This window comes from Apteryx rowi, unplaced genomic scaffold (genome assembly GCF_003343035.1).
Source record: "Apteryx rowi isolate R43461 unplaced genomic scaffold, aptRow1 scaffold_67, whole genome shotgun sequence".
Classification (NCBI taxonomy): Eukaryota; Metazoa; Chordata; class Aves; order Apterygiformes; family Apterygidae; genus Apteryx; species Apteryx rowi.
This window is the reverse complement of record NW_020450949.1, coordinates 1315265-1341264: the sequence shown is the minus strand read 5'-3', so window position 1 is coordinate 1341264 and position 26000 is coordinate 1315265. Positions and strand designations below refer to the sequence as shown.

The 26000-nt window shown below is 51.5% G+C and overlaps 2 protein-coding genes and 1 long non-coding RNA gene across 4 annotated transcripts in view; 1 reads left to right on the top strand and 2 right to left on the bottom strand.

Annotated features, from left to right (window-relative positions):
* The window catches only part of TP73 (tumor protein p73), a 47006-nt gene extending 32265 nt beyond the window's left edge, over positions 1 to 14741 (top strand). For both annotated transcript variants that reach the window (XM_026085649.1, XM_026085648.1), the window contains 10 exons: positions 4304 to 4490; positions 4947 to 5062; positions 5641 to 5750; positions 6160 to 6302; positions 7060 to 7148; positions 7536 to 7660; positions 8207 to 8361; positions 8884 to 9016; positions 9985 to 10078; positions 12002 to 14741. In XM_026085649.1, coding sequence (XP_025941434.1) covers positions 4304 to 4490; positions 4947 to 5062; positions 5641 to 5750; positions 6160 to 6302; positions 7060 to 7148; positions 7536 to 7660; positions 8207 to 8361; positions 8884 to 9016; positions 9985 to 10078; positions 12002 to 12322 — 1473 coding nt within the window. In that variant the 3' untranslated portion in view covers positions 12323 to 14741. The remainder of the gene's footprint in view (positions 1 to 4303; positions 4491 to 4946; positions 5063 to 5640; positions 5751 to 6159; positions 6303 to 7059; positions 7149 to 7535; positions 7661 to 8206; positions 8362 to 8883; positions 9017 to 9984; positions 10079 to 12001) is intronic.
* On the bottom strand, positions 2805 to 5515 carry LOC112975477. Its single transcript, XR_003256635.1, has 3 exons — positions 5434 to 5515; positions 4246 to 4413; positions 2805 to 4071 (listed from the first exon to the last, which is right to left on the bottom strand). It is a non-coding gene; the product is annotated as an uncharacterized LOC112975477 (long non-coding RNA).
* A 508-nt stretch (positions 14742 to 15249) lies between the features above and the next one.
* LOC112975427 (myo-inositol 2-dehydrogenase-like) overlaps positions 15250 to 26000 on the bottom strand; it is a 12300-nt gene continuing 1549 nt past the window's right edge. Inside the window, exons 2-10 of the mRNA XM_026085440.1 lie at positions 25763 to 25995; positions 24377 to 24973; positions 23160 to 23230; positions 21940 to 22048; positions 19834 to 19964; positions 19428 to 19535; positions 18299 to 18417; positions 17374 to 17530; positions 15250 to 16840 (exon numbers count right to left, since the gene is read on the bottom strand). Of these exons, the coding sequence (XP_025941225.1) occupies positions 16692 to 16840; positions 17374 to 17530; positions 18299 to 18417; positions 19428 to 19535; positions 19834 to 19964; positions 21940 to 22048; positions 23160 to 23230; positions 24377 to 24973; positions 25763 to 25995 (1674 nt within the window). The 3' untranslated portion in view covers positions 15250 to 16691. The remainder of the gene's footprint in view (positions 16841 to 17373; positions 17531 to 18298; positions 18418 to 19427; positions 19536 to 19833; positions 19965 to 21939; positions 22049 to 23159; positions 23231 to 24376; positions 24974 to 25762; positions 25996 to 26000) is intronic.

Here is a 26000-nt window from a genome sequence, read left to right as displayed (position 1 = left end):
AGCCCTGCTGTGTGCAGGCAGCTTGGCTTGCTGCAGAGCCCCGGTGCCCTGCCTGCTTCAGGCAGTCCTGGGCCAGACCTAAAACCCTCAGCCCTCAGGAAAGGAGAGTGGGTTTCTCCTAGCACAGCATTGGCAGGAGGAACCTCACTAGCCTTTGCACACCTGTATTTTGATGGCTCAGGACAAGCTTTAACATCCTCCCAAATATTCTGCACGGTGGTATTTTTTTGGCATAAAGCGTATGTTGTGGGGATGAGATAAAATACTTTGAGCAGAAACATGCCCTGCCATGCAGGGACTGGCCTCTCTCTCTCTCCGTGCAGCAGGGGTGGGCTCTCGTATAGCAAACAAAGTCTTTGTTAGATGGAAAGCAGCATGGCACTGGGGAGGTGGAAGGGAATCACGAAGCCTCGCGCGGGATCTGGGCCACACACTGGTGGAAGSTAAAGGACAACTTCTGCCTTCCCCACTGCCCTTCTTCTGCCTACCTTCAAAATGGTCTGCAGCTTCTTCCCGTCCGGGCACAGATTCCCAGCCTCTGCCTTAACGCTTCTTGCTGTAGAGGATGGTCTTTTGTGGTCAGACTGCTACCGAAACTGGGGACCCTGCCCTGGCTTCCTGCTGCTCGCGCACCGCTGCCCAAGCACAGTGAGCGAGCCCTGGCTGTGCTGCTTTGCAGGGCTTTCGCTGCCTGCTCTCTGCATCCACGCAGCTTCTGCCCTAGCAGGGCTCCTTCGTTTGAGCCCGGCCCCGGCTCAGCACAGGGCTCGCGGCTCAGCGCAGACCCCTGCCCGGCCGCCAGCGCGCTCRCCCAGCCCGGGGGCAGGCACACGTGCTGAGAAGCATCCTAGGGTCTGTACGYGGGGCAGGGACCTGCCCGACCCAAGAACGGACCTGCATCACAGCCCCTCTCTACGGCTTTCCCGCTCTTCGAAAGCCCAGAGAGCCGGCTCCCCGCGGCACAGGGAAGGATATTTCCTCTGCCTCTCCGGGCACCCGAGCAGTCCCTGGCACATTTTGCCTTGCAAGAGCAGCTTCCTCCAGCACCTCTTTTCTTTACTCCTTCCTCAGACCTCATACACACTCATGAGCACCAAAGGGAACACTGCTCTCCCCCAACCCTCCTTTTATAGTCTCTTGATCCCAACTCAGAGCATCTGGGCTCAGGCAACCCCACCCTGCTCCCGGGGCAGGGAAGCGATGTTAACTTCTTCCCGGCCGGAGCAGTGCCTGGCCCTCAAAAGGGGGCCCTGTCTCGGCATTTCCGCGCTCAGCCGGCACCGTGCCTGGCAGCCGGGCATTGCTCAGTGCGCGCTGTCGCCTGGCCTGCGGGTCGGTGGCAGGCGTGCGCGGGTCCTCTTGGAGCTGGGCCTCAAGGAGGACCCGCTCCTGCAGGAGCACTCTCATGCAAGAAAAGTCCAGGGAACGGCAGGGCCTTTTGCAGGGAATTTGTGCTCATGGCTGAACACATCCTGCCGTGTCCGCACAAGGAGCAGTTCGGTGGCAGTAAATTGTTTTCTGTAGGCAAAGCGCACCAGGTGCAACCTCCACTGCCTGCAAAGCGGAGGCACCGCCGCTCTGCTTCACGCCCGCCCGGCAGCGCCTTTCCCGCGCCGTCGCGTGAGTCCCTGGACTGGGACCACTGCGAGCCGCTGGGTGGACGGACGGATCCCTCCCGGCATCGCCGTCTCTGTGGCTGCTCGTGCATCTGCTGTGAGCCCAGAGAAAACGCGACTCCCTGGTCTGAGCCATGTGCCTCCAGCTCTGGCGCGGGAATTTGGGCAGGGCCGGATGGGGAGGCTGCGGGAGCAGCGCAAGAGCTGGGGGCCCGGGAGGCACGGGCAGGCCCTCAGCAGAGATGCCTCGGGGGCCAGGCGAAAGCGAGGGCGCTGCGCCTGCCTTTGCGGCCCGTTTGCCGCGGGGCTCCAGCGCCTGGGTCGCTCTGTGCACGGACCCGAAGACACGGCCCGTCCCCTTTGTAACTACTGCTATGACTGGGAGCGTCTGCGAAGAATCGAGCTGCGGTCAGCACAAGTCCCGTTCCGCATCACGCTTGCTAGTCATTATTAAACTCCGAGGTCTTGTGTAATTAGTTGTAATTCTATTATACACCGTTACGCTTTCCGTAGCCCGTGGCGTGTCAGCGCTCTCGGTACTTCACAGCCCTAGTTTAAAACAGGAACTGTGTGCAATACCGAGCAGTCACAAAAGGACAGGTAGGATTTTCAAAAGGGGCTGAGTGAGTTATGAGCTAGGGGTTAAGCTGATTTTCAGCACGACTTCCTCTAAGTAAGTCACAAAGCGGTGGGCGTCTAGTGGTACAGCGAAGCCACACGCCACCAAAGCGCTTAGGCTAGTTGGGAAATCCTTCCTACAACTATCTGCACTGGATCGAGTAGTCAGTTGCATCTGATTTATGTCAAAAGTGGATACTGTGAAGTGCAGGTGAATTTGGTCATATTAAAATACCTCTGGGGAAAAAGAAAAATTGGGCCTAGAGAATAAAAAGCTACTGCTAAGGCACCACGCTGAAGTTGCTTTGGTCCCTCTCCCCTGATGGGGCACTGAGCATACGCAAGGGCAGTTTGCGAGCAGCCGTCTGTCGCACGGCTTCAGAGAAAAACCTGCATTGCTCGTGATTCCCTTTGCCAGTAGGCAAAGTGTCTTTACACTGGCACAGTACCGCCAAAGCGGTTAGGATACAAAGGGCAGTAACTGGTTTTATAACAAGTCATTATTTTAATTTGGTGCTTTACTGCCATGTTGGCATTTTACTCGAGGCATTCGGAAAGCAGAAAGCGGGTGGCTCAGGAAACCTGCAGGAAAATAAACGCCTGTCTCGGCACGGTGCGAGGTGCTGGAGCGCTCAGTCTGCGCTCTCTTGAGGCTGCACAGGACCCTCGAGGCCTCCTTGGCCAAACGGCCCGAGCGTAGCACAGCCCTCGCTCTCGCGTACGCACTGCTGTGAGCCTACTTGATGCCTTCTGGAGCATCAAGCCAACAGGAAGTACGGGATCAGAAGGATATTCTCCATCACTGAATATCACCTTTAGTTCACAAGGCTTTTTCTGTATCTGAAATTAGCACTGATTTCAGTCATGTGCATAGCTGCCTTTGCACAGTCCCTTAATGCAGGCAAGAGAGCCTTGATTTATGCCAGAAAGAGTCAGCCTTGTTTTTCAAACGGAAGCAARCTCTCTCTGCAAACGCAGAGTTTAGTTTAATCCCAAGCACAGAGAAGGACTGAGAACACACAGCATGCGTTAGAGTTAGCACCACTGCAGCAGTGCAGGCTGGAGGCCTGAAAAGCTGATGCCGTGGAGAAAAAGCTCCGCTTCTGACGGCAGTCTACCTGCTTGCTCCTTTGCAGCGTGTAGGTCTAGCCCCAAACTCCRCCAGCTGGCACGTTTTCCAGTTGAGCTAGTGGACAGGCGTGACAAAAAGGGAAATGAATGTTTAAGAGAGGCTCCTTTAGGATTCCRCCACTTTCCTCGTGCCTGTTTGAAATAGAGCTGGTCAGAGAGTACAGAAGTTGCGCTTTCCTCCCTTCCTGTGACGCCTGCCTGCAGTGGATGTCAGCTCGTCCTGGCCCAGCTGCGCAGGGAGCCAGCTAGTACAGAGCAGTTCCTCCTGCTCCCAGGGAATTGCTGGGATCCACGAACAAATTGCCTGTCCCAGCATGCTGGAATAATCCTCCCTCCCTCTCCGTCCCCTTCAAGAAACATCTCCAAACACGCACCGAGAGCTGAGGAGGTAGAGTAAGGGGCGACCGCTCTCCTTTGCGGAGCCAGATGTGAAGCGGTGGGGCTCGGAGGATGCTCGGGAGGAGGTGAACTTCACTCTCGGTGCTCTGGGCTGTCCCACAGATCTCTCATTACTGCAGGCCTGCCTGCAGAAGCGGACCGGAGCAAAGCTGCTGTGCCCTTTCCCATTGAAAGCGTGACTGTAAGACTGTTCGGAGCATTCCTTCCTTCTGCGGGGGAAGCAGATGGAAGGCAGGAGTGCTTCTAACTTCTGTTCAGGCTGGGAATTCCCAGTTGCATTCATCTGATGCCAATGAGGAGTCCAGAGCTGGAAGAAGAATTATGAGCTTAAACAGGTGGCTGGAGCAGGCTCAGCAGACACGGGTAGGGATAGCTGTGCCCGCGTCCTCCACTGGAGAGGTGGTTGCTGCTTCATGCAAGGGGCAGCAAAAGTCCAATAATCCATCCTGCCCACATCGTATTTTGTGCCCACAGCCCTTACCGCTCTTTCCCTTTGCTGTTCCTGAGCCGTACAAACGCAGGTGTCCCTTCTTTTCCAGTACTCCCCTCTGCTGAAGAAACTCTACTGTCAGATTGCCAAGACATGTCCCATCCAGATCAAGGTGTCCACCCCGCCACCGCCGGGCACCATCATCCGGGCCATGCCCGTCTACAAGAAAGCAGAGCACGTGACAGAAGTGGTGAAACGCTGCCCCAACCACGAGCTCGGGCGTGACTTTAACGACGGTGAGTGCTGGTCTCGCACCCCTCCGCTGGGGACGGCCCCATCGGTGGGCCGCTGGAGAGCGAAAGAGGGCGGTAAAGGTGCTCTGCCGTGCCCGCGGTGGTAGCCGTGGGGAGCTCCTGCTCCTCTGGCAACCAGAGCCAGCCCAAAGCCAGCGCGCCTGTAACCCGGGCCTGCCGGCCGTGCCGTCGCTCCAGGCCGGGGGCTCCCATGAACCTGTGGATTTGCAGCAGGAGCCCCAGCACCTCTGGCCCCACCGTTAAGTTCTCGCTGACGAGGACTAAGGTGTAGGAGCGTGGCGGCAAGGCGAAGAGCTCGCAAGGGGCTGGGGGGGCAGGGACTCCTGCCGTGCACTGCCCCTGCGCAGGTGCCACCACCTCTCGCGCCAGACGCGCTGGCGCAGGGGGACAAGCCTCGGCGCCGGCCCTGCCCGCTAACGCAGACGTTTAACTTCGCAGGCCAGTCGGCCCCAGCCAGCCACCTTATCCGGGTGGAAGGCAACAACCTCTCCCAATACGTGGACGACCCTGTCACAGGAAGGCAGAGTGTGATGGTGCCCTACGAGCCCCCACAGGTACCCCGTTTGCTTCCAGGGTGGTGGGGAACCAGAACCAGCGTTCGTCCTCATCTGCCTGCGTGCGGGGTAACCCTGCTGGTGGCACAGCTGGGAGCAGGTCTGCTTGGTGGGAGACAAACCTTGTCCTGGGCAGGGGGCCTGCTGGCGCTAGCACGTCTAAGGTACCCCCGCCTTGCTCGCAGCTCTGGCGGCGGATGTGTTTGAGCACACGCAGCCCTGGGCCGGTGAAGCATCCCAGAGCATCCTGTTGCCGGGAAGCGTGGTACAAAGCCGGTGCCCAGGGACATCCCTCCCGGTCCTGCCCTGGGAGCAGTGCTGGAGGCCCGGAGCCCCCCCCCTCAGGGGCCACGCAGTCCTTGCAGAGTGACCTCTTCCCAGCCGAGATGGTCCCATCGGTGCAAGGTCACACATCCCTGCCCTGCCCCAGCGCTCCCACGGGGAATCTCCGCTTGCTGGCTGAAGGGTGGTCCTGGCACCGGCCTCGCTGCAGCCTCCCGCGTCGGGGTGCAGTCCCAGCCTGCAGGACTCCTGATTTTCACTCCCTGTTCGGTGTCTGCTCTCCTCTCCTGGGGCAGGTGGGGACCGAGTTCACCACCATTCTGTACAACTTCATGTGCAATAGCAGCTGCGTGGGAGGAATGAACAGGAGACCCATCCTCATCATCATAACCCTGGAAACGAGAGAGTGAGTCACCGGCACAGCAGCAGCCCTGCCCAGGGCAGGCCGCCGAGGGCTGGGGGCCCCGGGAGGAGGGCTGGCCTCGGGAGGGAGCAGCTTCCCAGGGATGGCGTGCGGTTCCTCCCAGGGGATGCGCTCCAGAGAGCCCCTCCGGGGGGAAGGGGAGGTGGCAGCCCCCGGGCTGCGCACAGCGCGGGGCCCCCCCCACCAGTGCAGCTGCAGCCCTCCTCTGCCCCAGGAATTGCTCGTCCCTCGCAGGAGACTCCTGCTCACGCTCCCAGCAGACGGGTTCCCTACGCCTAATACTTGTGGGGGGCTTTACTGGGGCTCTTTGAGGCACAGCATGAAGTGTTGGACTGAACCAAGATGAAACTCCCTAGAAGAAGTAAACTCACTGATTTTTCTCTCCTCGCAGCGGCCAGGTCCTGGGAAGGAGGTCGTTTGAAGGACGGATCTGTGCCTGTCCTGGCAGAGACCGGAAGGCTGACGAAGACCATTACCGAGAGCAACAAGCCCTGAATGAGAGTGCAGCTAAAAACGGCAACGCCAACAAACGCAGTGAGTCCTCTTTCCAGGAAAGGTGGATGGTTCAGGGTGCCGTCCTGTCGCGGTCCAAGGCTGCTGGCAGCAGCTGGGGTGCCTTGCTGCTCAAAGCGACGCAGCTGCTTCCACGTCAGCTCCTTTCCTATCACTGCCGACGTCACTGTGCTCCAGCAGGTCAGACTCAAATCCACATCTGGACACGACACACTGASCTTTCTTGACCAGGTCTCAAACCTCAGAAGCTGGACCTGCTCCTCCTTCCCCCCAGAGTGCAATGCTATTAGTGAGAGACTTTCATGTCCAGATAGATTCGTTCTTCATTATTATTATTATTATTATTAATAAAGGGACATCAGTGCTAGAACACAGTTAAACTGCTAGCAGCCCTGCATGGTTTGGAACTTAAATACTGCAGGARCCAAAGTGTTCTCAAGCGTGTTCTGCTCTCCCAACGACAGCCCAGGAGAATGGAAATGAGGGGAAAGGGGGAATTTTCTGCACAAGTCTGTCATCAAAAACACATAAAACAATTCCCAAAGCCACAAACCCTGAAAAAGAGAGCGCATTTGGCGTGTGTCAAGCTAAGTCTGCTGGAGGTAGTTATTTCCCTGTTTGCAGTGAAGGTTTGCAGAGTGCTCCAGTTCCCCACTTCGGGCCCAAGGCTGCTGGCTGCACAGTCCCACGGCTGCTAGGAGGAGCTAGGCCACAGCAGTTCCCATAGCTAGATTTGACTTTCGGTTTGCACTAACAGTTTTTCCTCTCTCCTTCCCAGCTTTCAAACAGAGTCCCCAGGGGATCCCAGCGCTGGGGGCTGGCGTTAAGAAACGGCGGCATGGGGAGGAGGAGATGTACTACGTGCCTGTAAGTRTCAGTGAGCCACACTGGTTATCGCCTGTCTGCCTTGGCTCGGGACAGTTGTGGCTTTGTGCCCTCTGAGGGAAATGCCATGGGGATGAAGTGTCAGGAAGGACGAGGCGGCATGGCTGGAGGAGACAGTCCTGAGGTCTCCTGCAATGCATCAGGCGTGGGGCCAGTAGCATGGCCCACAGGGCTGAGAGGAGGCCTAGAAACAAGGGGGAAAGCATCTGTAAATGCAAGTGTCTGAGGGCGTCCTGGACCCTTGAACATTTACTGGTCACAGTGACATTGCGCCCTGCTTGACTGGGTAGAAAAAAGGGGAGATAGGCCACGTGAAAGGGCCAGGTGAGACGGGCCAAAGYGAAGGCCTGGGCTTGTTCCCTCTTCCAGGTGCGAGGGCGGGAGAACTTCGAGATCCTGATGAAGATAAAGGAGAGCCTGGAGCTGGTGGAGCTGGTCCCACAGCAGCTGGTTGACTCTTACCGGCAGCAGCAGCAGCAGCTCCTGCAAAGGCAGTAAGTACCTCTGCAGCAGCCAGCGAGGCCTCCTGACACCCCGGCTCTGGCAGCTGCAGCTCTGCAGCAGGCAGCAAGGCACAGTGAGTGGCTGGAGAGCAGCCCTGGCCCTGGCTGTGTGACTTGGGGCTGTTCCCTAAGTGGTTATGGAGATGAGGTGGAAGAAACCTTGGAGCTGGAAACTTGCAAGTCATCAGCCTATGTCTGCAGAGGCCAAAGCTGGGACGTGTCCACAGCGCCTCTCTGGGGTGACTGCCCTGCCGTGACGAGCAGGTCCCTCAATAGCAGGGTCCTTCTGTGGACACACGTGGCTGCTGCCTGACATACATGCATGCCAGCCAATTCTGCACGAGTGCAGTTTGTCCCGGGTCGCTATCAGTGCAAACGAGCTTTTTTTCCTGCCGCAGTTTGCATTGGTGCAGCCGACCGAAACCTCAGCCCAGAAAACCTGRTAGGGCGACAGCCAGAAGGGAGTCCCGGGGAAAGGCAGGGCGGCTCCCTTCCTCCCTGCTGGAGGCTCACGGACTGCTTTGGTTTTTTGAGCAGGAGTCACTTGCAGACACCTTCATCCTATGGTCCTGTCCTTTCGCCTATGAATAAAGTTCATGGAGGAGGAATCAACAAGCTGCCCTCTGTCAACCAGCTGGTGGGGCAGCCACCACAGCACAGCTCCAACTCAGCGCCCAGCCTGGGGCCAATGGGTAAGGTCTCCGCGTCACCGCTTCCCGCAGCCCCAGGCGGCTGAGAGGCAGAGCAGGCAGACGGCAGCCACAGCTCCGTAGTACGCAGAGCAGCCCAGACTCCCTGGAGCCAAGCTCTGCTTAGCTTTCGCCCCTCCTCAGACCCCGCACCAAAACAGAGGTGTCTCAGGCAAAGGCCAGGCAGATTACGTTCGCACACAACACCCAGCTGGAAGCAGTCTACAGCTGAGACACTTGGGAGAGATCTTCCCAAATGCCACCACACGGGGATGAGTGGGAATTTACGGTGTAACTATATGTCTGCAGCGGCTCTCCTAGAAGCTCTCAGGGGAAGGCAGTGGGATCAGCCACAGTCGGCCCAGACCCCAAAGTCCTCAAGCTAGTGCTCACACAGTCCGTGCTTAGTGCAGGCTCTCCCTGCCTGTCAGTAGACTCTCTGATGAGGGATGGGGTGGTTATAACCATTTGGGTTGAGTTATGTCTAACTGGTCTTTTTGTTGCGTTGACGTGGCTTCTGCCTAGGACCTGGGATGTTAAACAGTCACCCCATGCAACCCAATGGAGAAATGAATGGAGGCCACTCATCCCAGTCGATGGTCTCAGGATCACACTGCACCCCTCCGCCGCCCTACAACCCTGATCCCAGCCTTGTCAGGTAGGGAAAACATCTGATACCTGTTGTCTGTTGTCCTCTGATGTTTCTTGCTGTTGTCCCTTACTCTAACCTTCAGATCTGTCTAGCAACTGGTCAACTGGCCACTGGTTCCAACTGAGAAATCACTGCTCATGAAATCACATAGACCATTCTTCTCATCTCAGAAATCAAGGCCCAGCTAGCTACCAGTTAGAAACGTGTATTGCCTGCAAACACCTCTGGGTAATCCATCCTTGCTCAATTAAAAATTAAATACATATGAACAAGAATCTGTTTCTGTATGTCAAACTGGCACATAACTTTGTGGAACTTCCACCTTCCCATCCCTTACCAGTGATACCTGGAAATTGGTCCACATGGTCTATTTCCATGAGGAACATGTTGTCAGATCTGCGGCCACTTTTTCATGTTCCAGTCTTTTTAAAAGACCACAGATGTTTTAAAAGACATCCTGCCAGAATTAGGGAGGCTGCACACGCAGTTACTAGAGTTGCGCAGCTGTAGCCCAGTGCAATGTGCAAAATACCCCTGCACCAATCTGTACATTGCAGAGACTGACTGTCGCTGCCCAGACTAAGGCACGTCCCTCTCTCCTTCTCCAGGTAGTTCTCCAGGAGAACTAAAAAGTAATGTTAGGAATGAACATAGTCCCATTAATGTCTTCACTCTGACATTAATGGCAAGTTAGGCCATACTTTGGCTTTGCATCAGCCACAAGAAAAGCTCTGTCCAAGCACTCTGAGCATCCCGGAACAAGTTCCCTACTACATTCGCGTTTGCCTGCATCCCACCTGTATTGCAAGGGTCTGAAAGGGTTGCTAATTCTTTCGGAGGCAGGAGCCTACTACAGTCTCCTCCTTGCCTTTTCAATGAGCTGAAACATGGTTTGCCACTAAAGCGATGGTTGAGAGCACAACTTATATTCATGAGAAGTTAATGCCACTTTATTTTCCAAATTTTTTCTGCAGTTTTTTAACAGGATTGGGGTGTCCAAACTGCATCGACTATTTCACCTCACAAGGGTTACAGAATATTTACCACCTGCAGAACCTATCCATAGAGGTAAATGCTTTGGGAAGATCTGTTCTTACCACTTGTTTCTATCAGCTGTTGATCATAAAAGCAAGGACAAAACAGTTTTAAAGGAAAGGAAAAAAAAATGTGCACCAACCTGTCACACAAGCTATACGTTCCCCATGATTTATGTCTTCCTTTCTGGTCCTTCAGATTTAGCAGTAGTTCAGGCCTTGGTAGCAATCCCAATAGCCTGTTCCATTGATTCTTCCAGAGGGTCAGAAGCAAGGGCCGACAAGTTTATAGGATAATGGGGAAAAAACAAGCAAAATGATAACTCAATGTACTTCTTTCTGGGACATCTAAAAAAAGCTAAAAGATCCCCAAGTCAGACCTCAAATACATTTTTTACCTAACATACAGGAGAACAAACTGAGGTACTCAGCAAAATAATCCAAAGCCCACAGAATCAGTGGAAAGGCTTCCGGTGTATTTCAGGGAGTTTTAAATCAGACCTACGGCTCTGATCTTAGGTCTTCCCGTGTAAATCTTCAGTATGCCTGTCAGACAAAAGAAGATACGTAAGCGAGTCAAACCCAGGATATCTGTGTCCCGGGAGTCGGTGTTCCAACCCTGGGATCAAATAGCCCAGGCTAGGCAAAAGCTGGAATGAAAATTTGTACAAGCCATGTTAGAAATACCTGACATCACGTTGTGCGTAAGCCCTCCGCTGCTGGGGGAGAGGGGTCTGTCACTGTAACTCTTGGTTAAAGTGCAACTCTGGGTGCAAATACCGAGGTCACTCATAACCGGAAGAGGAAAAAATCTTAAACCTTTTCAGCCATAGTCAGTATTTCGGCCAAGTCAAAGCTCCTACCCTGATTCCATTTTGCCTCTAAGTAGTTTGTAGCAGTTGCCTTCTGTCTGGCAACTAAAATAAAATATGAGAACATGTTTCAATGATGCAGTTGTTGAAGACACACTGATTTTTCATTGGTAGCTGGGGCCAGTTGTGTAATCTTAGCCTGGTTTTGGAACGTTTTCTGAACTAACTCCGTTATTATCTGTAAGCTGTCAAAAGAAACATTTGGTATGGTCAAAACTTTGTACCAGATTGCTGAGCTGTGTGTCCAAGTTGACATTTGTGATTACTAATTGCATACTTGCTGTCTTCTCTAGTTAACACTCACGTGAGTCTCTGTGTTTGGCATTAACATGGATCTCTAGCAGCTCTCCAGTACGATGGTACTTGTTCCGATGCAGGCGTCTGCACGTAGGCCACCGTCCCTGAGATTCTCAAGCCTGTTTAGCATTATAACCACAGCCCTTCATGTCTGTCATAATAATCCGCTATTGCCCATCTTGGTGCATTAATACACATGACGTAGGATTGGTCCCAAAACAGCCCGAGTCAAGACCAGTTTGAGAAACGTGGCACATCCCCAAATCCCTCGGTGCCCACCGGTGTGGTGCATGTTACCTGGAAAGGCGGTTCAGATCTCTCAGGCCAGGACCTGAGGAGAGAAGTGACCTCAGACCAGCTAGGCTGATGGCTCCTTATCCCGGTGAACAGAACAACATGACGCTTCACATGCTGCTCTGCAATCTGTATCAGAAAGCGAAAGGCCCCGTCCCTCCCATTTTCACATTAGTTTTATGTGAAACAATAACTTGCTTCTCCTCCTCCCACCCTAAATAAAAGAAACAACATTTTCTAACCTGCAAAGCTGTGTTTGAGTAACTGGTCAACTGGCCACTGGTTACAAATGAGAAATCACCCGTCACGGGAAGACCTGCRGGCTCGGTGCCGTGACGTGGGGGAGGCCCAGGAGCACGGTTGTTGCATGCTTTGGCTTCATGCCCGTGTGCTGCCTCTGAACCACGTGCTCAGAGGTCCCAGGGCTTGTTCCCGTCCTTATTCTTGAGCCTCTGCTGATTATCGGCTATGCCTTAGCAGTGTTGTTCTTCCAGGATCTCGGAGCACTGAAGATCCCAGAGCAGTACAGGATGATTATCTGGAGAGGCCTTCAGGATCTCAAACAGAGCCATGACTACGGGGCCCAGCAGCTTATCCGCTCCAGCAGCAACGCCTCCACAATTTCCATCGGCAGCTCTGGCGAGCTGCAGCGGCAGCGCGTCATGGAGGCAGTGCACTTCCGCGTGCGGCACACCATCACCATCCCCAACCGCAGCGGGGCTGACGAATGGGCAGACTTTGGTTTTGACCTCCCAGACTGCAAATCTCGCAAACAGTCCATAAAGGAAGAATTCACAGAGGGAGAGATCAACTGAAGGTCTCCAGAAGGCAGCAGTAAGAGCCGGGACACAGAGGTAAAAGAATAGAGAAAAAAAATGAAACCCCATATGAAAAACAGCAGATTATTTTCAGCCTTGAGTGTCTGGCTGAAAATGTAGTTTCATTGGACAGACGGGAACTGCGAGCCGCGTGAGACAGCCTGGCCCTGATCCGTTCGCTAGGTATCTGCCCCAGAAAGGAAATTCCAGGGGCTTTATCAGAGGATCAAGGGGAAGGAAAGGGCAGCTGAAACAACTCATGACATGGAATGCAGAGATTTTCCGACAGAGGAAGAGTCATTTGCCGGTTTGTAATGCTACTTTATATTTTACTGGCCCATCCTTGCATCAAACAGATGCGGCATAAAGATAGCACATACATTTTTCTGTTAGCAAAACTCACCTTCTTTTCTTCTTGTCTGTCCCTGCTCTGTATTCTCAATGATGTCCAAACCCTACAGGTCCTGGTCGTTGAAAAAATGGGTTTTTGCATCCGCTCCGTTTTCTGTAAAGATATCTGCCATTGACGGATACAAAGCAACAAAACCCATCTGCTTTCCTGATGGACTGCCAAAAAGTATCCGTCTCCCTCAGTTCTTTGTAGAGCAGAAAAACAACCTGTTTGTCATTTACAGATGTGTTCATGTACTTAATATTTGTGTATATAGACAGTCCACAGTGTACATACAGTATACTCATTGTGCTGTAAGGAGAAAAAAGATTTATTTTCATGTAAGCTATAAAAATTGATACTTACTCCTGAGACACTATAGTGTCAAGTAAATTAATTTCCTGCTCTTGCATGTAAACATGCAGAAATCACGTTTTCAAGCCTTATCCACCAAAAATTCAAGTGATTTTTCCCCTCTGAGCATCTTCACGCGATTGCAGAGAAAGGGGCGAGCCTCTGAATTCTCTCTGGGAGTCAGAGTTCTGTAGAATTAGCCCCTGCGCTGTCGGAGGAGTTTTGAAGACAGGTTGGATCGAGCTGTCGGGAACGAGGTAGGTGCAAACTTGATCCTACCTTGGCGTAAGGCAGGGGACTGGGTGACTGCGTGAGATCGTCCTAGGTTTGTTTTCTGTCAGCTCACGTCTTACCCAAGCTCCCTGTCTTGCCGTCTTCTTTGTAGCCCAGCCCGACGCTGGCCTTCTGCATTAGCTTACTGGAACGAAAGCTGTTCACGGTTGTCCCGGGGTGGTCCACAGCGATCACCTTCAGCACACTGCTGGGTAGAACCGTTTTTATTCCTTCCCAGCTGTTGCTGACACACATTCTGGTGATTTTTTCAAGGCCTAATTTAGCTGTTGATTCAACCTGAGAAGAACTCAGCAGAAAGCAGTGATGCAAGCAGCTGTGTTCCCTCCCTCCCTCCCACTGGTAAGCAAAACATCTTGAAGGTGGGAGCCCGCAACAAGCGTCCGGAAGGCCCATCACAGAGGCTGACGGTCCATGGAAGGAGGGAGGGTAGTAAGCTACTCCTGCACCCTCCTAAGCTTGGGCTGCTCTAGATTTCGGGCAGCCCAGGGGAACGTAGGCAGCAACGACGCTGCCCTCGCAGTGCTGCATCCATCTCCCGCGTTCCCCCCGCGCTGGAGACCTCCAGGAGGCAGAGCTGTGACTGTTCCCATAGCGCTGGCACGCGAGACACCTCCCCGGGCGCGGGGGGGACCCGGGCCATCCTTCGCGCAGGCCTTGCCCTTCCATCCAGTCACGTTAAAGAGAAAAGCGAGAGTCCCACCGATGAAGTTCAGTGCTCGCCTCACAGCTGCGTCTTCTCCTCCTCCGCATAGGCCGGCATTTGTCCTCGCTCAAAGGAAAGACCATAGGGAAAATGAGTGCGAACGCTGCACGTGCCGTGCCGGTAGCACCAGGGCCCAGCTCCCTCCTCCCCGGCATTCGCCGTGGCCGCCAGGAGCGGCTGGATGCCGGGGGYGCGCAGGGAGCGCGGGCAGCGTGGCCCCTTYCCTCCCTCCCTCCCGCTKGCCTGGCCACCCGCCACCRGCCTCCGCTCCTACCCCGAGGGAGCCGGAGGGACAAGGGCAGCGCTCCCACAGCCGCCCTCCCCTCCACGCTACACCTAGCAGGACGGGATTCCTTTGGCATTGCCGAAACGTGAACGTATGTCCTCAAATAACAGCTTGTTAAAGCACTTTAAGGCTTTAAAGGCTTTAAAACCATCATTCGTGTTTTCAATGTTACCTAAGGCTTCTTCCAGCAGTATTAATTGATATACTCCAACCATGTTACGAATGGTATTTTTTGTAATGTTTTCTTTGGAAAATGTGTTATTTTTATAGCTGTATTTGTTTTTCTGTTTTTTTGTTGGGTTTTTTTGTAACACAATAAAAGCACATGTCTGAATGACAACACCTGACAGCTAAAGTCTTGCTTATGTTGCGTGGAAAGTGCTCTCGTAGTACCAGGGTCAGTCTGCAAAGCGGCACTGTCCCCTCTGGAAACCGTCTGAAGCGGTTTTGCTTCATCGGTGAAGCGGAGTTGCCAACGAGCAGCTCTGCCAGAGAGCGCGCGTGCCGAAGCGAGCGCGCCGCTGACGCGGCTCCTTCCTCCTTTCGAGGCGCCGGAGCAAGCGGCCGAGGGAGCGGAGCGCTTCCCCCGCAACCAGACGGGAGCGTTGTGGGAAGACGCGCGGGAGCAGCTCCTGCCTGTACGCGAGGAGTCTCCCCCTTTCCAAAGCCGCCGCCTCGGCCGCGCTTYCCTCCCTTCCCGGGGCCTCCCGGAGGCAGCGCGCGCTCCACGGGAATCACGTCCGCGCGCGACCTTCACTTAAACGTCAGACCCCGACGAAAGCAAAACATACCTGCTCGCCACTAATGAAGCTGCTACAGTGATCTCGTTTAAAGCGGTAAACGTCTGCTTCTTTATAAATAAAACTGTTTTCTCAAGAAATGACTAGAAAATGGAGTATGAAATTGGTAGCAATCTTTATCATTAAGACATAGCTTTCCCATGTTTGAAAAAGTTACACTGTTAAAAACAAGTTCCACAAGAGAATTGTGTTCAGTTATAAATGTCACAGCTATTTCTAGGTTTTAGTCTTATACTGCAAATATAGGATTGGAAAGTGACAGAATTAAAGAATCTTGCAAGAAGAAAAAAAGTGACGTGTATCAACTAACACTCAAGGCAAGAATGTTCTTTTAATACAATAAAAAAAGCTTTCAAGAGAGCTTGAAAACCGGCATATGAGAAATACAGACAAGAATAGTCAAATCTATATATCTGTAATAAGCTCAACATAAGGATAAAAAGATAAAAATAACCTGGCTTAAAAGCAGACTTGCCTGTTGTTGAAGGCACTATCTTTTTCTGTGATGTATAGTCCAAGTGTGCTGGACTGTAAAAAAAAAATCTTTAAAATACGTAATCACCACCCTTCCGACGCTCAGGAAAGCGATTATTAGTCCACTTCTGCTGCTGAAATACTGACATACAAGGTTTGCATTTAAGCAAGGAAAACAACAGCACGCCGACAGCTACCTCGCTGGTGCAGTGAGTGATCCAGAGGATGCCGAGTCCAGCAGGCACTGAATAACCCAGGCGACACACGCCCCTCTCAGGAACAGACGCCGGACAGGCCACCGGACACGCTCACAGATTGCATTCTGAAAAACCTGTTAATAACGCAGTGTTTATTGCAGAAGTGCCCAAGCGTGTTGCTTCTCTGTGGAACACTTAATTCACGGCCTTCCTACAGTTCCTCCTCTCACTACAGCCAGCGCAGGAGGAAGTCTCCCTCCCTGCTTTTCCATTCCTCTTCCCCGTCCCCCAAGAAAGTTAGACGATCATTAACTTCTCAGCTATGCATTTGAAATCCATAGCAAAACTTTAGAAAACCCATTACAAAACAACAAATGAAACAATAAATACGAGGCCCGGGAGCGAGTCCAGCGCAGAAGTCGCGCTCCTGCGCACACTGAAGGGAAGCGAGCCCGGACCAGCTGAACGCTCTCCTYGTCTCGAGCGTTACGCCGTCTCGTTTCCGCAGCTCCCATCGCAGCGGCAGTGGTTTACACCTCCTTACCGCATCCCGAGGAGCGCGGCTCTTTTCCCAAGAAAACAACACTCCACAAGCAACAAAGCTCTCCAGGAGAAAACGCCGCCTGGACAAAAGCGCACGTCATTTCTCTGGAGGGTCCTGGCCGCTGTGCTAAGCGGCATCCGCAGCACCAGCACGGAGCCCTTCTAGCTCGAAAGTGCCTCCAAGTTCTGGGCGTTTCCAGTGGAAATGTAAAAAAGTCAGTCTTTTAGGTAGGGAAGGTAACAGTGGAGACATCACTAGGTAAGACGACTTCACTGTAGCACAGCTCAAAGATTATCCTTCACCTCAAAACCCGGCAGTGCGTGTCACATTATTTCAGTCTTGATTACAGAYGAATCTATTGCTTCATTGCGCAAGTCAACAGCAGATCCATTTCTCCAGGACTGCTCAGCAGCTGCAGCTACCTGAATCGCCCAGAGAAACTGTTCTTTGGTTATCGCGGGAGGTTCTTTGCCTGCAGAGATGAGGACAAACAGCGGGTAAAACCGAGGTTCCGTTGTCTGCTTTGCCCTGACCTGCCCTGGCGCCCAGCACTCCCCTGCCTGCCACCGCAGCCCGGCTCGGCTCCGGAGCCGAGTGCTCCAGCGGGAACCGCCGCGTCCGCCTCTTTGCCCAGCGTCTGGTGCGAGAGGACACCCCGCGGCCAGGAAGCGCCAGTCATCGGAGCGGTACTTTGTAATCAGTACGAAGGGCAACAGCCTCCCCCGTCACGAGTTGAAGGGTTGTCTTTTCTACTCCTCCTTTCCTCAGGTTCTAAAAAGAAAATATTTCTGTCCCCTCTCCTGCTCCTGTAACTAAAATCCTGTATTTTTCCTCAAATGTAGTCAGCTTCAACAGAACAGAGTTATTTTTATTTCACATCTACCTGTTCTTTCTTGGGATATCAGACACTAACACCAAATTGCAATTGCTACTGGAACAACTTCCAAGTTTTTGCTGAAAGCAAACCGAACCCAATATTATCCATAAATTTCAGCCTCGCTTTACCTTTCAGGGTTCTAAGAAAGTGTCGAAAGAGCTCTCTGTGCGCGTCTCTGAAACGATCGGCGTGGGTCTGTGAATAGATGGATACAGAAGTTCCATGCTCTGTAATTCCCAAGGGATTCTGATTATCTACCCGTAACGTTCCTTGAGAACCATGAACCTGCAGGGAAGACAGCAAAGAGGAAGGAGAACAAAGTTCTTAAAATTACCRCGTTTTTGATCTCAAACAGCTGACTAGCCTATAAAAGCCCCTGGCTGGTATCACTAGGTAGAAAAGTAGCTCCTAAAATTAGGAGCTACAACAGACATATCCCCTTTATGGATCAGTCATGATGGAAGATACTGGCCAGCGTAGTACAGTGGCTTCTACTGCTGCAATAGCTCAATTTTTTTTGTCTGAGCAAAGCTCCCCCCCCCCTTTTTTTTTTAAAGATATAACAGATATTACTCCCCAAATCCAACCCATACATCTGTTCTAATTCATGACTTCTGGAATTCACAGACAATAAGCCTCTGAGTTAATACTTTTCCTCCCCTTAAATATCCTTTACATTTGTGAGACCTGGACTCTTGGCTCGCTCTACTCCTAGAAACATTTTGGAAAGACAATAAATCAACTGTACGGTAACGTTTCAGCCTCAAGAAAGCTGACACCAATTCCTGCTCTAGTATGACCGCCCGTAGCTCATAACTCCAAGAGAACGTACGTAAACAGAGGCAAGACTTGGATAGCAAAATAGAGCGGATTGTAGCTTAAATCGATATTACAAGCAACCCATCGCTACTGAGGTATGGAGCTATTTTGCGATGTGTATTTGCAGGTATGTGCTTGGGGCACAACACACATGTCCTGCACAAACATACGCTTGGGAAGACTTACTCTGGCCTGTGGTGTCATAGGAGACTTATCTGAGAAACAAGAACGCACCTCTAGTCTCTGATCACAGCTTTTAGTGCAGTGCTGACTGACGTCCAAAGTGACAATTGCTCCGCTAGGGAATTTCATGCTGACCGCTACAGTGTCTGCATCCTTCAAGTAGGCCATATCTGAGTGACGAGAAAGGCACTYGCTCACACCGGGAACAGCAAACCAGCAAACAGCTACTACAACAAACTGCTTTTCCTCCTCTAAGGGGCAGCACCGGCTCCAGGACACCCCAAAGAGGAAGCACGGGCGACAGCAAAGCGCTCCCTGCGGCGTACGCCAGCTGGCCGACCCTTCCCACCGCTTCGGACCGAGCGCGCTGAGCTCCGCAGAAGCGCGCGGCCCCCGCACCTGAGCTCCACAAACCAGGCCCCGGCCTTCCCCAAAGGCTTCCGCTTCTCCTTTCAAGCCCTTTGGCTTTTGCAGCTTTTACGGCCCAGATTAGGCRATTTCCAGCACTTAGCATGAGGCAGGTTGCACGAATGCTTCCCCGTGGCTTTTTGTTTGCTGCACTGCAATGCTTTATTTACTGCAGATTAGAGCATTGCATTTCATGCCTCACAACAACAGCAGGTCGCTGTCGGCAGCAGCTTTTAATTGACATTAAAACTTAGCATTTCCACGTAAAAACTGTCAGTTTGCAGTTTTACAGTGGTTTGCGGTAGCTGGTAACCCAGAGAATGCGCACCAGCTTGAAACAATCCGGAGTAAATTCACTTTTGTAACTGTGTTGAGATCAGCAGAAAAGCGCTAGAGAAATTAAACAAAGAACTGTTGCTGTAAGCGCAAARCTTTGCTAGTTGTCCTCTGCGTGCTGGTTTCTAAACGGCAAACTCTTGCACCCCTCCGTTCTCCACAGGGCAGAGTTCAGCGGTATCGCTGCAGCGATCATTTCACAGCAGCAGGGGACTGACAAAACTCAGAAATAATTGCCAAACACCCCGTCTGCAAGAGATGCTTTAGACACTGGTCTTCTATTTCACTGGACTGTTTTTTCARCAGTTCCACGATGGAATAATTGTCCTGGCTACCATGCTACCGCACATTTTTTCCCCCAGTTTTAGTGCTGGGATATGAAATAACTGAAAAGTTCAAAAGGTACAGAATAAATTATCCACATATTTAGTCTTACCTGCACAGAATGCATGTCCCAGTGAAAATACTGTATCTGGTGCACTCTCTCCCAACAACAAACTGATAATATCTATATCATGCACAGCAGCATTATAAAAAATTCCACCTGGAAGAAGCAGAACTGGGCATTATGGTCTTCGTATTTAAAACCCACGATAAATTTACATTTCTGAATTGCACTGAGACCAATACAAAAAAATCCCCCCAAACAAAAACTAATGCAAAGAGTAAACAGAAATACTCGCGCAACAGAAGTAAAGGTTGGTGAAGAAAATACTCCTCCAAAGACAAAAGCCATGCATCTTAGGAACGCACAAACAGAAGGAACTTTCTGCGAGAACATGGGGCAAGTAAACCTCTAATCCTTCGAGAAGAAAGGTTTTTAGAAGAAAGCTGCTCAGTACCTGACTTTTTTAGGAAGCTAAGAGAAGCCGCTGGATATATGCTGCTGGTYGCCGATATCCGGTGAATCCTCCCCAACGCCTGGCTGTCACGGACTTTTTTATACAAGAACTGCAGCGCTGGGTCAAAACGCCTTCAAAGAGAAACAAGCAACGTGGAACAGTGTTTGGGACGGAACGAGGTCGCCCGGGCCGCTGCGACGAGCGCAGCGCGAGGGGCGACTGGCTGCAGGCAGCGCTGACCGCGTAACACTTGCACCTCTCCAGATAGACGGGGTCGGATCCAGCTTTCTGATCCAGTTTTCCAAGTTCAGCAACTCAGTATGTATCATTTTGCTTCTTGCAAAAAGTATTAACATCTGAACTTGACTAGACTTATCGAACCAACAACTTAAAAGAGGAAATTAAGTTACGAGGACTAACAGGACGTAGAAGTCCAGTGAGTTACCCACGGTTCTTCTTAGAGCCCGACTTACAGGTTCATACTCAGGGGAGCGTTGACCAAAACCTCTACTCAAGAGAAGTTCACATTCAGCTTTATGACTGGGGAACAGACACATATAAGCACTCAAATTGAGAAGGCAAACGTTAGCGCGGATATTTTGTGCAACTGCCCATTAAAGTTCACAAAATACATATTTAATGCACATAATTGTTGTTTGTGCCGAAAGCGACCATTCTCAACAGCGGAGCAGTAAACGATCAAGTGTGTTTCCTAGCAGCCCACATCCACACTAAGCATATGGTGTTAAATTCTAAATTCAAAGTAGCCGCCTTTGCTTGTAGCAGAGTTCCCTGAGGTTTAACAGAGCTGAAGTGAATTAAAATTAATCTACGCTCTTTCTGTTTCAATTATTCCATCTTAGGGGTCGAGATGTAAAGTCACAAGTGGAAATATCACTTTTTATAAAGACTAATAAATCTATTCCATCAGATACGCCAACAATTCTCACGTCAAGCAGGATTTTCACCAACGGGTACTTTGCAATCCTAGACATTACAAGCACCATCTCTTCTAAAGGCACAGTAAGAATTCGCAGCTAAAACATGCCTCTGTGCAGAGCCCAGCGTACAGAAATTCGGTTTGAGCGGAAAGCTGAACGGTGGATGAGGTCAATACCTCCCTAAAGAGAGTCTTCTGAAAGGAGCTTAATCAGGTTGCTCGTTCTTTTGTTAAAGAGTTACTGTAAGCCTTTGCCTCTATTTGCTAACATCTGTGCTTACGTTTCACAGGATCATCATTTGTTAAAACAGTAGAGTCAAAGGTTACAATTAGCATGTCAGTAAAAAACACAAAAAAGGACGGGTTTTCAATATTATGAAACATAGTCAACATTTCGAAGACGAATTTTTTTCTTGTGCTGTTTTGAAGAATAGATTTAATTTACTGCCTTCTTCCAATTTTATTTCTAGCTTACTGCAGCAAAGCTGTCCAACAGAGGGAAAAAAGGATACAAGACCCTCTGATCCAGGAAAAGCACAATACACGGGGCCAGAAGTTTCACAAAGAAGTCTGTAATAAATGAACAAAGCTTAATGCCGTAGCGTATCACTAGGCTGAAGAGAGCTGCAAACTAAATGCTTTACCCAGAAGAGAATGAAAAGCAGATCTCAGGAGCCGTATATTTAATAAAACCACAGATCTGCCTGACCTAGTGGTTGTATACACACGCAAGAAAAACTATAAACAAAACGTCCTTTTTTTCCTAAAGCCACAGACCAAGAAGTTGCCTTAGAGAACGGCACAGCATTGCCAGAATATTTCCCTCTTTGGAGCTTCAACTAGGCGTAGCGTTTCCAAAACCTCAAAGTGTCTGCAGAAATGCGGACTACCATTGCCTATGTCCATTCTAAAAAAAAGGGGCTTTCATGTCCCAAAAGTTTTATAGCTCGAGTCCCATTATCACCTGTTCCAGTGGGTATGTATTTTAATCCTGTAACAGATCAGGTTTTACCTCCGTTAAACATAAAGAATTAACCAAATCCAAACTCCCCGCTGAACAACATTAACAAGCAGCAATGGAACAAAGTTTATTTGAGGAAATCAGTGCTACTTTCAGACATACGCTTCTTAACAAGTATAGATCAGAAGAAAAATGCTGGTCTTACTTGTAGAATCCACAAACCAATGGTCTTCCACATCTGTCAGCTTCATCAAAACAAGCTTCTGCTGTCTGCCTGTCTAAACTGGGTAGCCTCTCGCAAAATACACCTTTCCCTATGCAAAATGTCACAGAATATAGAATTGAAGGCAGGACACAAGCTGCGCTACACGTTTTTTATCTTGCAATATTGCATACAACAAATCATTACATTCCAGAAAGCATGTTTCATGAAACCAAAGCCTGGCTTTTATGCTGATGATGCCAATTCCCTTGGTGCTGCCAGCTGCTACGGTTTCATTAACGATTTACAAATCCCAAGAAGTCAGACTGTTTTTATAGCTAGCTTTCCCTTTATTCCTAGGTGTACTTCTAGGACTAGACATTCGAAGTGGCTGTAGTGAGAACAGCATAGGACAAACTCCCTTTGTGTTTGAGCCATTAACATCAGTGTCATTAATGGACTAATTTCTCTTTAATTATGCAATTAGATAGTCTGTACACCTCAAGGGACACTGCTGCCGAGTACAGAGTTAAAAGCACAAGTGACTAATGACTGGAAAGGTGCAATCACTCCTAGGACAGGCGCTACTGGGAGGACCTTTGTTAATAACAGCAAGGCGAACAGCACGGTTACCAGTGTGGCTTGTACGAGGTGTTAACAGAGACACAACCCACAGGCGAGAACTCCTGCTCTGCTAGTTAAGTTTCCCGGTGCTCTGCTTTTGGATCATCTTGCTCCGATTCTACAGCCATTTTACCAGTGTTGGCAGACAACAGAAAACACACCAGTCGAGCGATACAGGCTTCCTTTCCATTTATATGTGAAAAACCATCCTCCTTCCTTTTTTTTTTTTTTTTAAATTATTTTTTTATTAAGCTACTGTTACAATTGCTATAAAATTAGGAGTGGAGGAGACAGAAGCGTGAGGCAAATACTAAGATGTTCCTACTTTCGAAGAGCTTCACTGCTACTGGATTACTGGATCTCCAGCTGAGTACGGAAAGAGGGACTTTACAACCCAGCTGTGACACTGATCTTTCTGATGTAGCCATTACAAGCAAAACTTTTTGCCTTTTTTATTTTATTTTATTTTAAAAACTCTTCCATAAAAAGATAAATTTCACACTCTGCAAGTGTTCGGCAAGCATATGAACATACAGGGCCTACTTCAATGTGTGTCATTGATTACAAATAAAAGCTGAATTTGCAGCAGTTTGTCTTACCAGCTCGTAAAGCATCTATTACAATCTCAGAAGCTTCTTCAGGTGGTGAAGAAATAATGGCTCCAGAGACCCTGCAGGAGTTAAAAGAAAGTTGTTCAGTGAAGACAAGATTTCTGCTGGAATAGCAACGATCCCAACCTCCTTTCAGATACACTTACTTTAAATGTTAGCTTTCTTAAATTTCGAGGAAGAGTTAAACAAGGCACAAAACCCCATCTGTCTGGAAGCAAAAGTCACGTTATGAAAGGAACYGCTTGCCTACGTGCAAGGATGCATATTCTGAGGCACTAATCCTTGGAGGAGATAGCAATACAGGAAGCCAAGCTTTAACAAAATCTCTTAATTCAAAGCCAGGAACTTCCTTAGGTTTTCTTAAAAGCACATACTTAGAGAAAGAACACATGTCCTTAGATAAAATGAAAACAGACACAGTTAAATTGCACTGGTTTTCTTGCATCTTAGAGAAGAAAGGTTTTTAAAGGTCTCTCTGAAAACTACTTGAACTCTGCTAGTTAAAAACGTACAGAAGAATCTAAAAATATTTTATGTGGTAGAACTACTGAAAACACGAGCAGTACATCTTGGCTTATTTTCACTTTTTAACTTTTGATATCAAGTCTGTCTTCCAGAAAAGCTTTGCCTTTTAGTTTTCTAATGATATTTACAATACTAACTTAAGAACCGACTGTAACCACAGCACTAGGTAGTACTTGATCGGCTCAACTGTAGAGCAAAATGCCACAGTCTTCTACGTTTACAGTACTCTGCTTTTTGGGGACAGTTTCAAAAGAGCCACTAAAACCAGCCAGCTGCTCTGAGGCAGAAAAGCCGGGGGGCCGCAGGAAGGCACGTTATATGTTGCTGTACGAGAACTCAGGAAAGTGATTTTTTTCACATTCTTCAACAGAACTGCCTACTTGCTTCGACTCCTCCAGAAACCCCAGGCACAGAAGCCAAGTTAAGCTTCCCAGGAAATCCGGAAACACATGCAATCTATCATGCAGAGCATAATTTGGCTCAGCCCGCAACAGCCCCTCGGTCCCGCAAAGAACCCAGAGCTCCCCTCTCACAGCGCTGAATATTTGAGGCCAGATAAGCAAGGTCTGGGCACGTTACTGCTCCAGTACAGCTTTCCAGACGCAGGAAGAAAGCTCAGCGCAAAGACACTCGCCCAAGTCTTACATCAGCGAAGAGACATGCATGGAAGTTAGCTGTACCGTTGATCACTGAGCACAACGTCAGCATCCTGTTGCCGCAGCACCCTGGTATTGGCCAAAAATTCCGCGCTGAAGGCACGTTCCACCTCCTGCAGCTGATTTTCCACGATGTAAAGCAAACAGCAACTATTCTCTTCCATTAAACTCTGAAACAACGCTTTGTCAACGAGCCCTACGCCAAAGAGGGCGAGGCCGATGCCGATACTGCTAGCAGTACTGCTGCTCCGTCCCGCCGCCCCTCCGGGAACGGCGCTGTCGGAGACCTCAGGAACAAGGAGCCTTTGGCCGGTCTGCTTTGAGGGAGCGGGCGTGCTTCTCACATGGAAGGCAGCGAACGCCGAAGAGCGACTGGTGGAGGTAGAGGGCGTCTGGTCTTCTCTGGCAGACGCGATGCTCGTTGTGGAGCTGACAGCGCCGGGGGGAACRGGGATCAACGCCTTGGGGCAGGAGGGCGGAGACGGGACCATGCTGTAGCTCGTGCTGGTCCCGGCGCTGGTGATGCAAGGGTTGGCCGAGAGGATAAAGGAAGGCTGAGAAAGCAGGGAAGGAGGATCGAGCTGGAGGGGGAGGCTAGCGCCAAGGTCTGGACCTGCAGATCTACATGGAGCAAAAAACAAACAAAACAAGGTTTTAAAGAAGTCTCTGCTGTTTCTCGTTTCTTAAAACATACAGACCCTAGGGCAGCAAGACCTGTGCCCTTGYGAGCAGGCCCGAGGTTCGACCTTTTTCAGCCCAGTTATCGCCACRCACTAACCACTTCCATTCATCAAATAGCTTCAGCGATTCCACTTCCCCGATAACCCCCGGCAGCCACGGCTTTGCGGCGCGCCTGTACGCTGGAAAAGCGGGAACGCGGGTGCTGGGGGTGCACCTGAAGCACGTCCCCAGCCCCCAGGGACGCGTCACCCGGGCACCCAGCTCATCGCAGCAGCGGGGAACGAGCCGGGCTCGTCGCGTCACCCCACCAGTCACCGCGAGGAGCGTGTCGGGGGGCTTCGCAGAGCCGAGCGGCCGCGTGCGCGTCCCGCAGCCGCGTCCTGCATCCGACCCCCTCCCTGCGGCCGCTCTCCGGATCCGCGAAGCCCTGCTCCGCCGGGGGCTGCTGAAGGACGGGGGCTCCCCGGAGGGGCTCCCCTGGGGCTGGGCTCCCCCCGCGGCCCGGCCCCCCCCCCGGTCCCCCCTCCCCCCCGGATCCCCCTCGGATCCCCCCCCGCGGCCCAGTCCCCCCTCGGGCCCCGGCTCCCCTCAGGGCGCCCCCCGCGGCCCGGCCCCCCCCGGCCTCGGATCCCCTCAGGGCTCCCCCCGCGGCGCGGTCTCCCCTCAGGCCCCGGCTCCCCTCGGGGCCCCCCCCCCGCGGCCCGGTCCCCCCCCCGGCCCCGGGCTCACAGGAGGAGCGGGGCGCGCAGGCCGTGCTGGCGGCCGAGGCGGCGGTTGCGGTAGTGGCGGCCCGAGGAGAGGTGCTCGAGGATGCGGTCGCGCCGCACCCGCATGGGCAGCTCGCAGGAGGTGCAGTAGAGCGTCTCCACCACGGCGGCCTCGCCGGCGGCGCCGCGCTCCAGCAGGTGCCGCTTCACCGCCAGCTCCGTGAACTCCGCCGCGTAGTCGTGCAGCGTCTTCTTCTTCC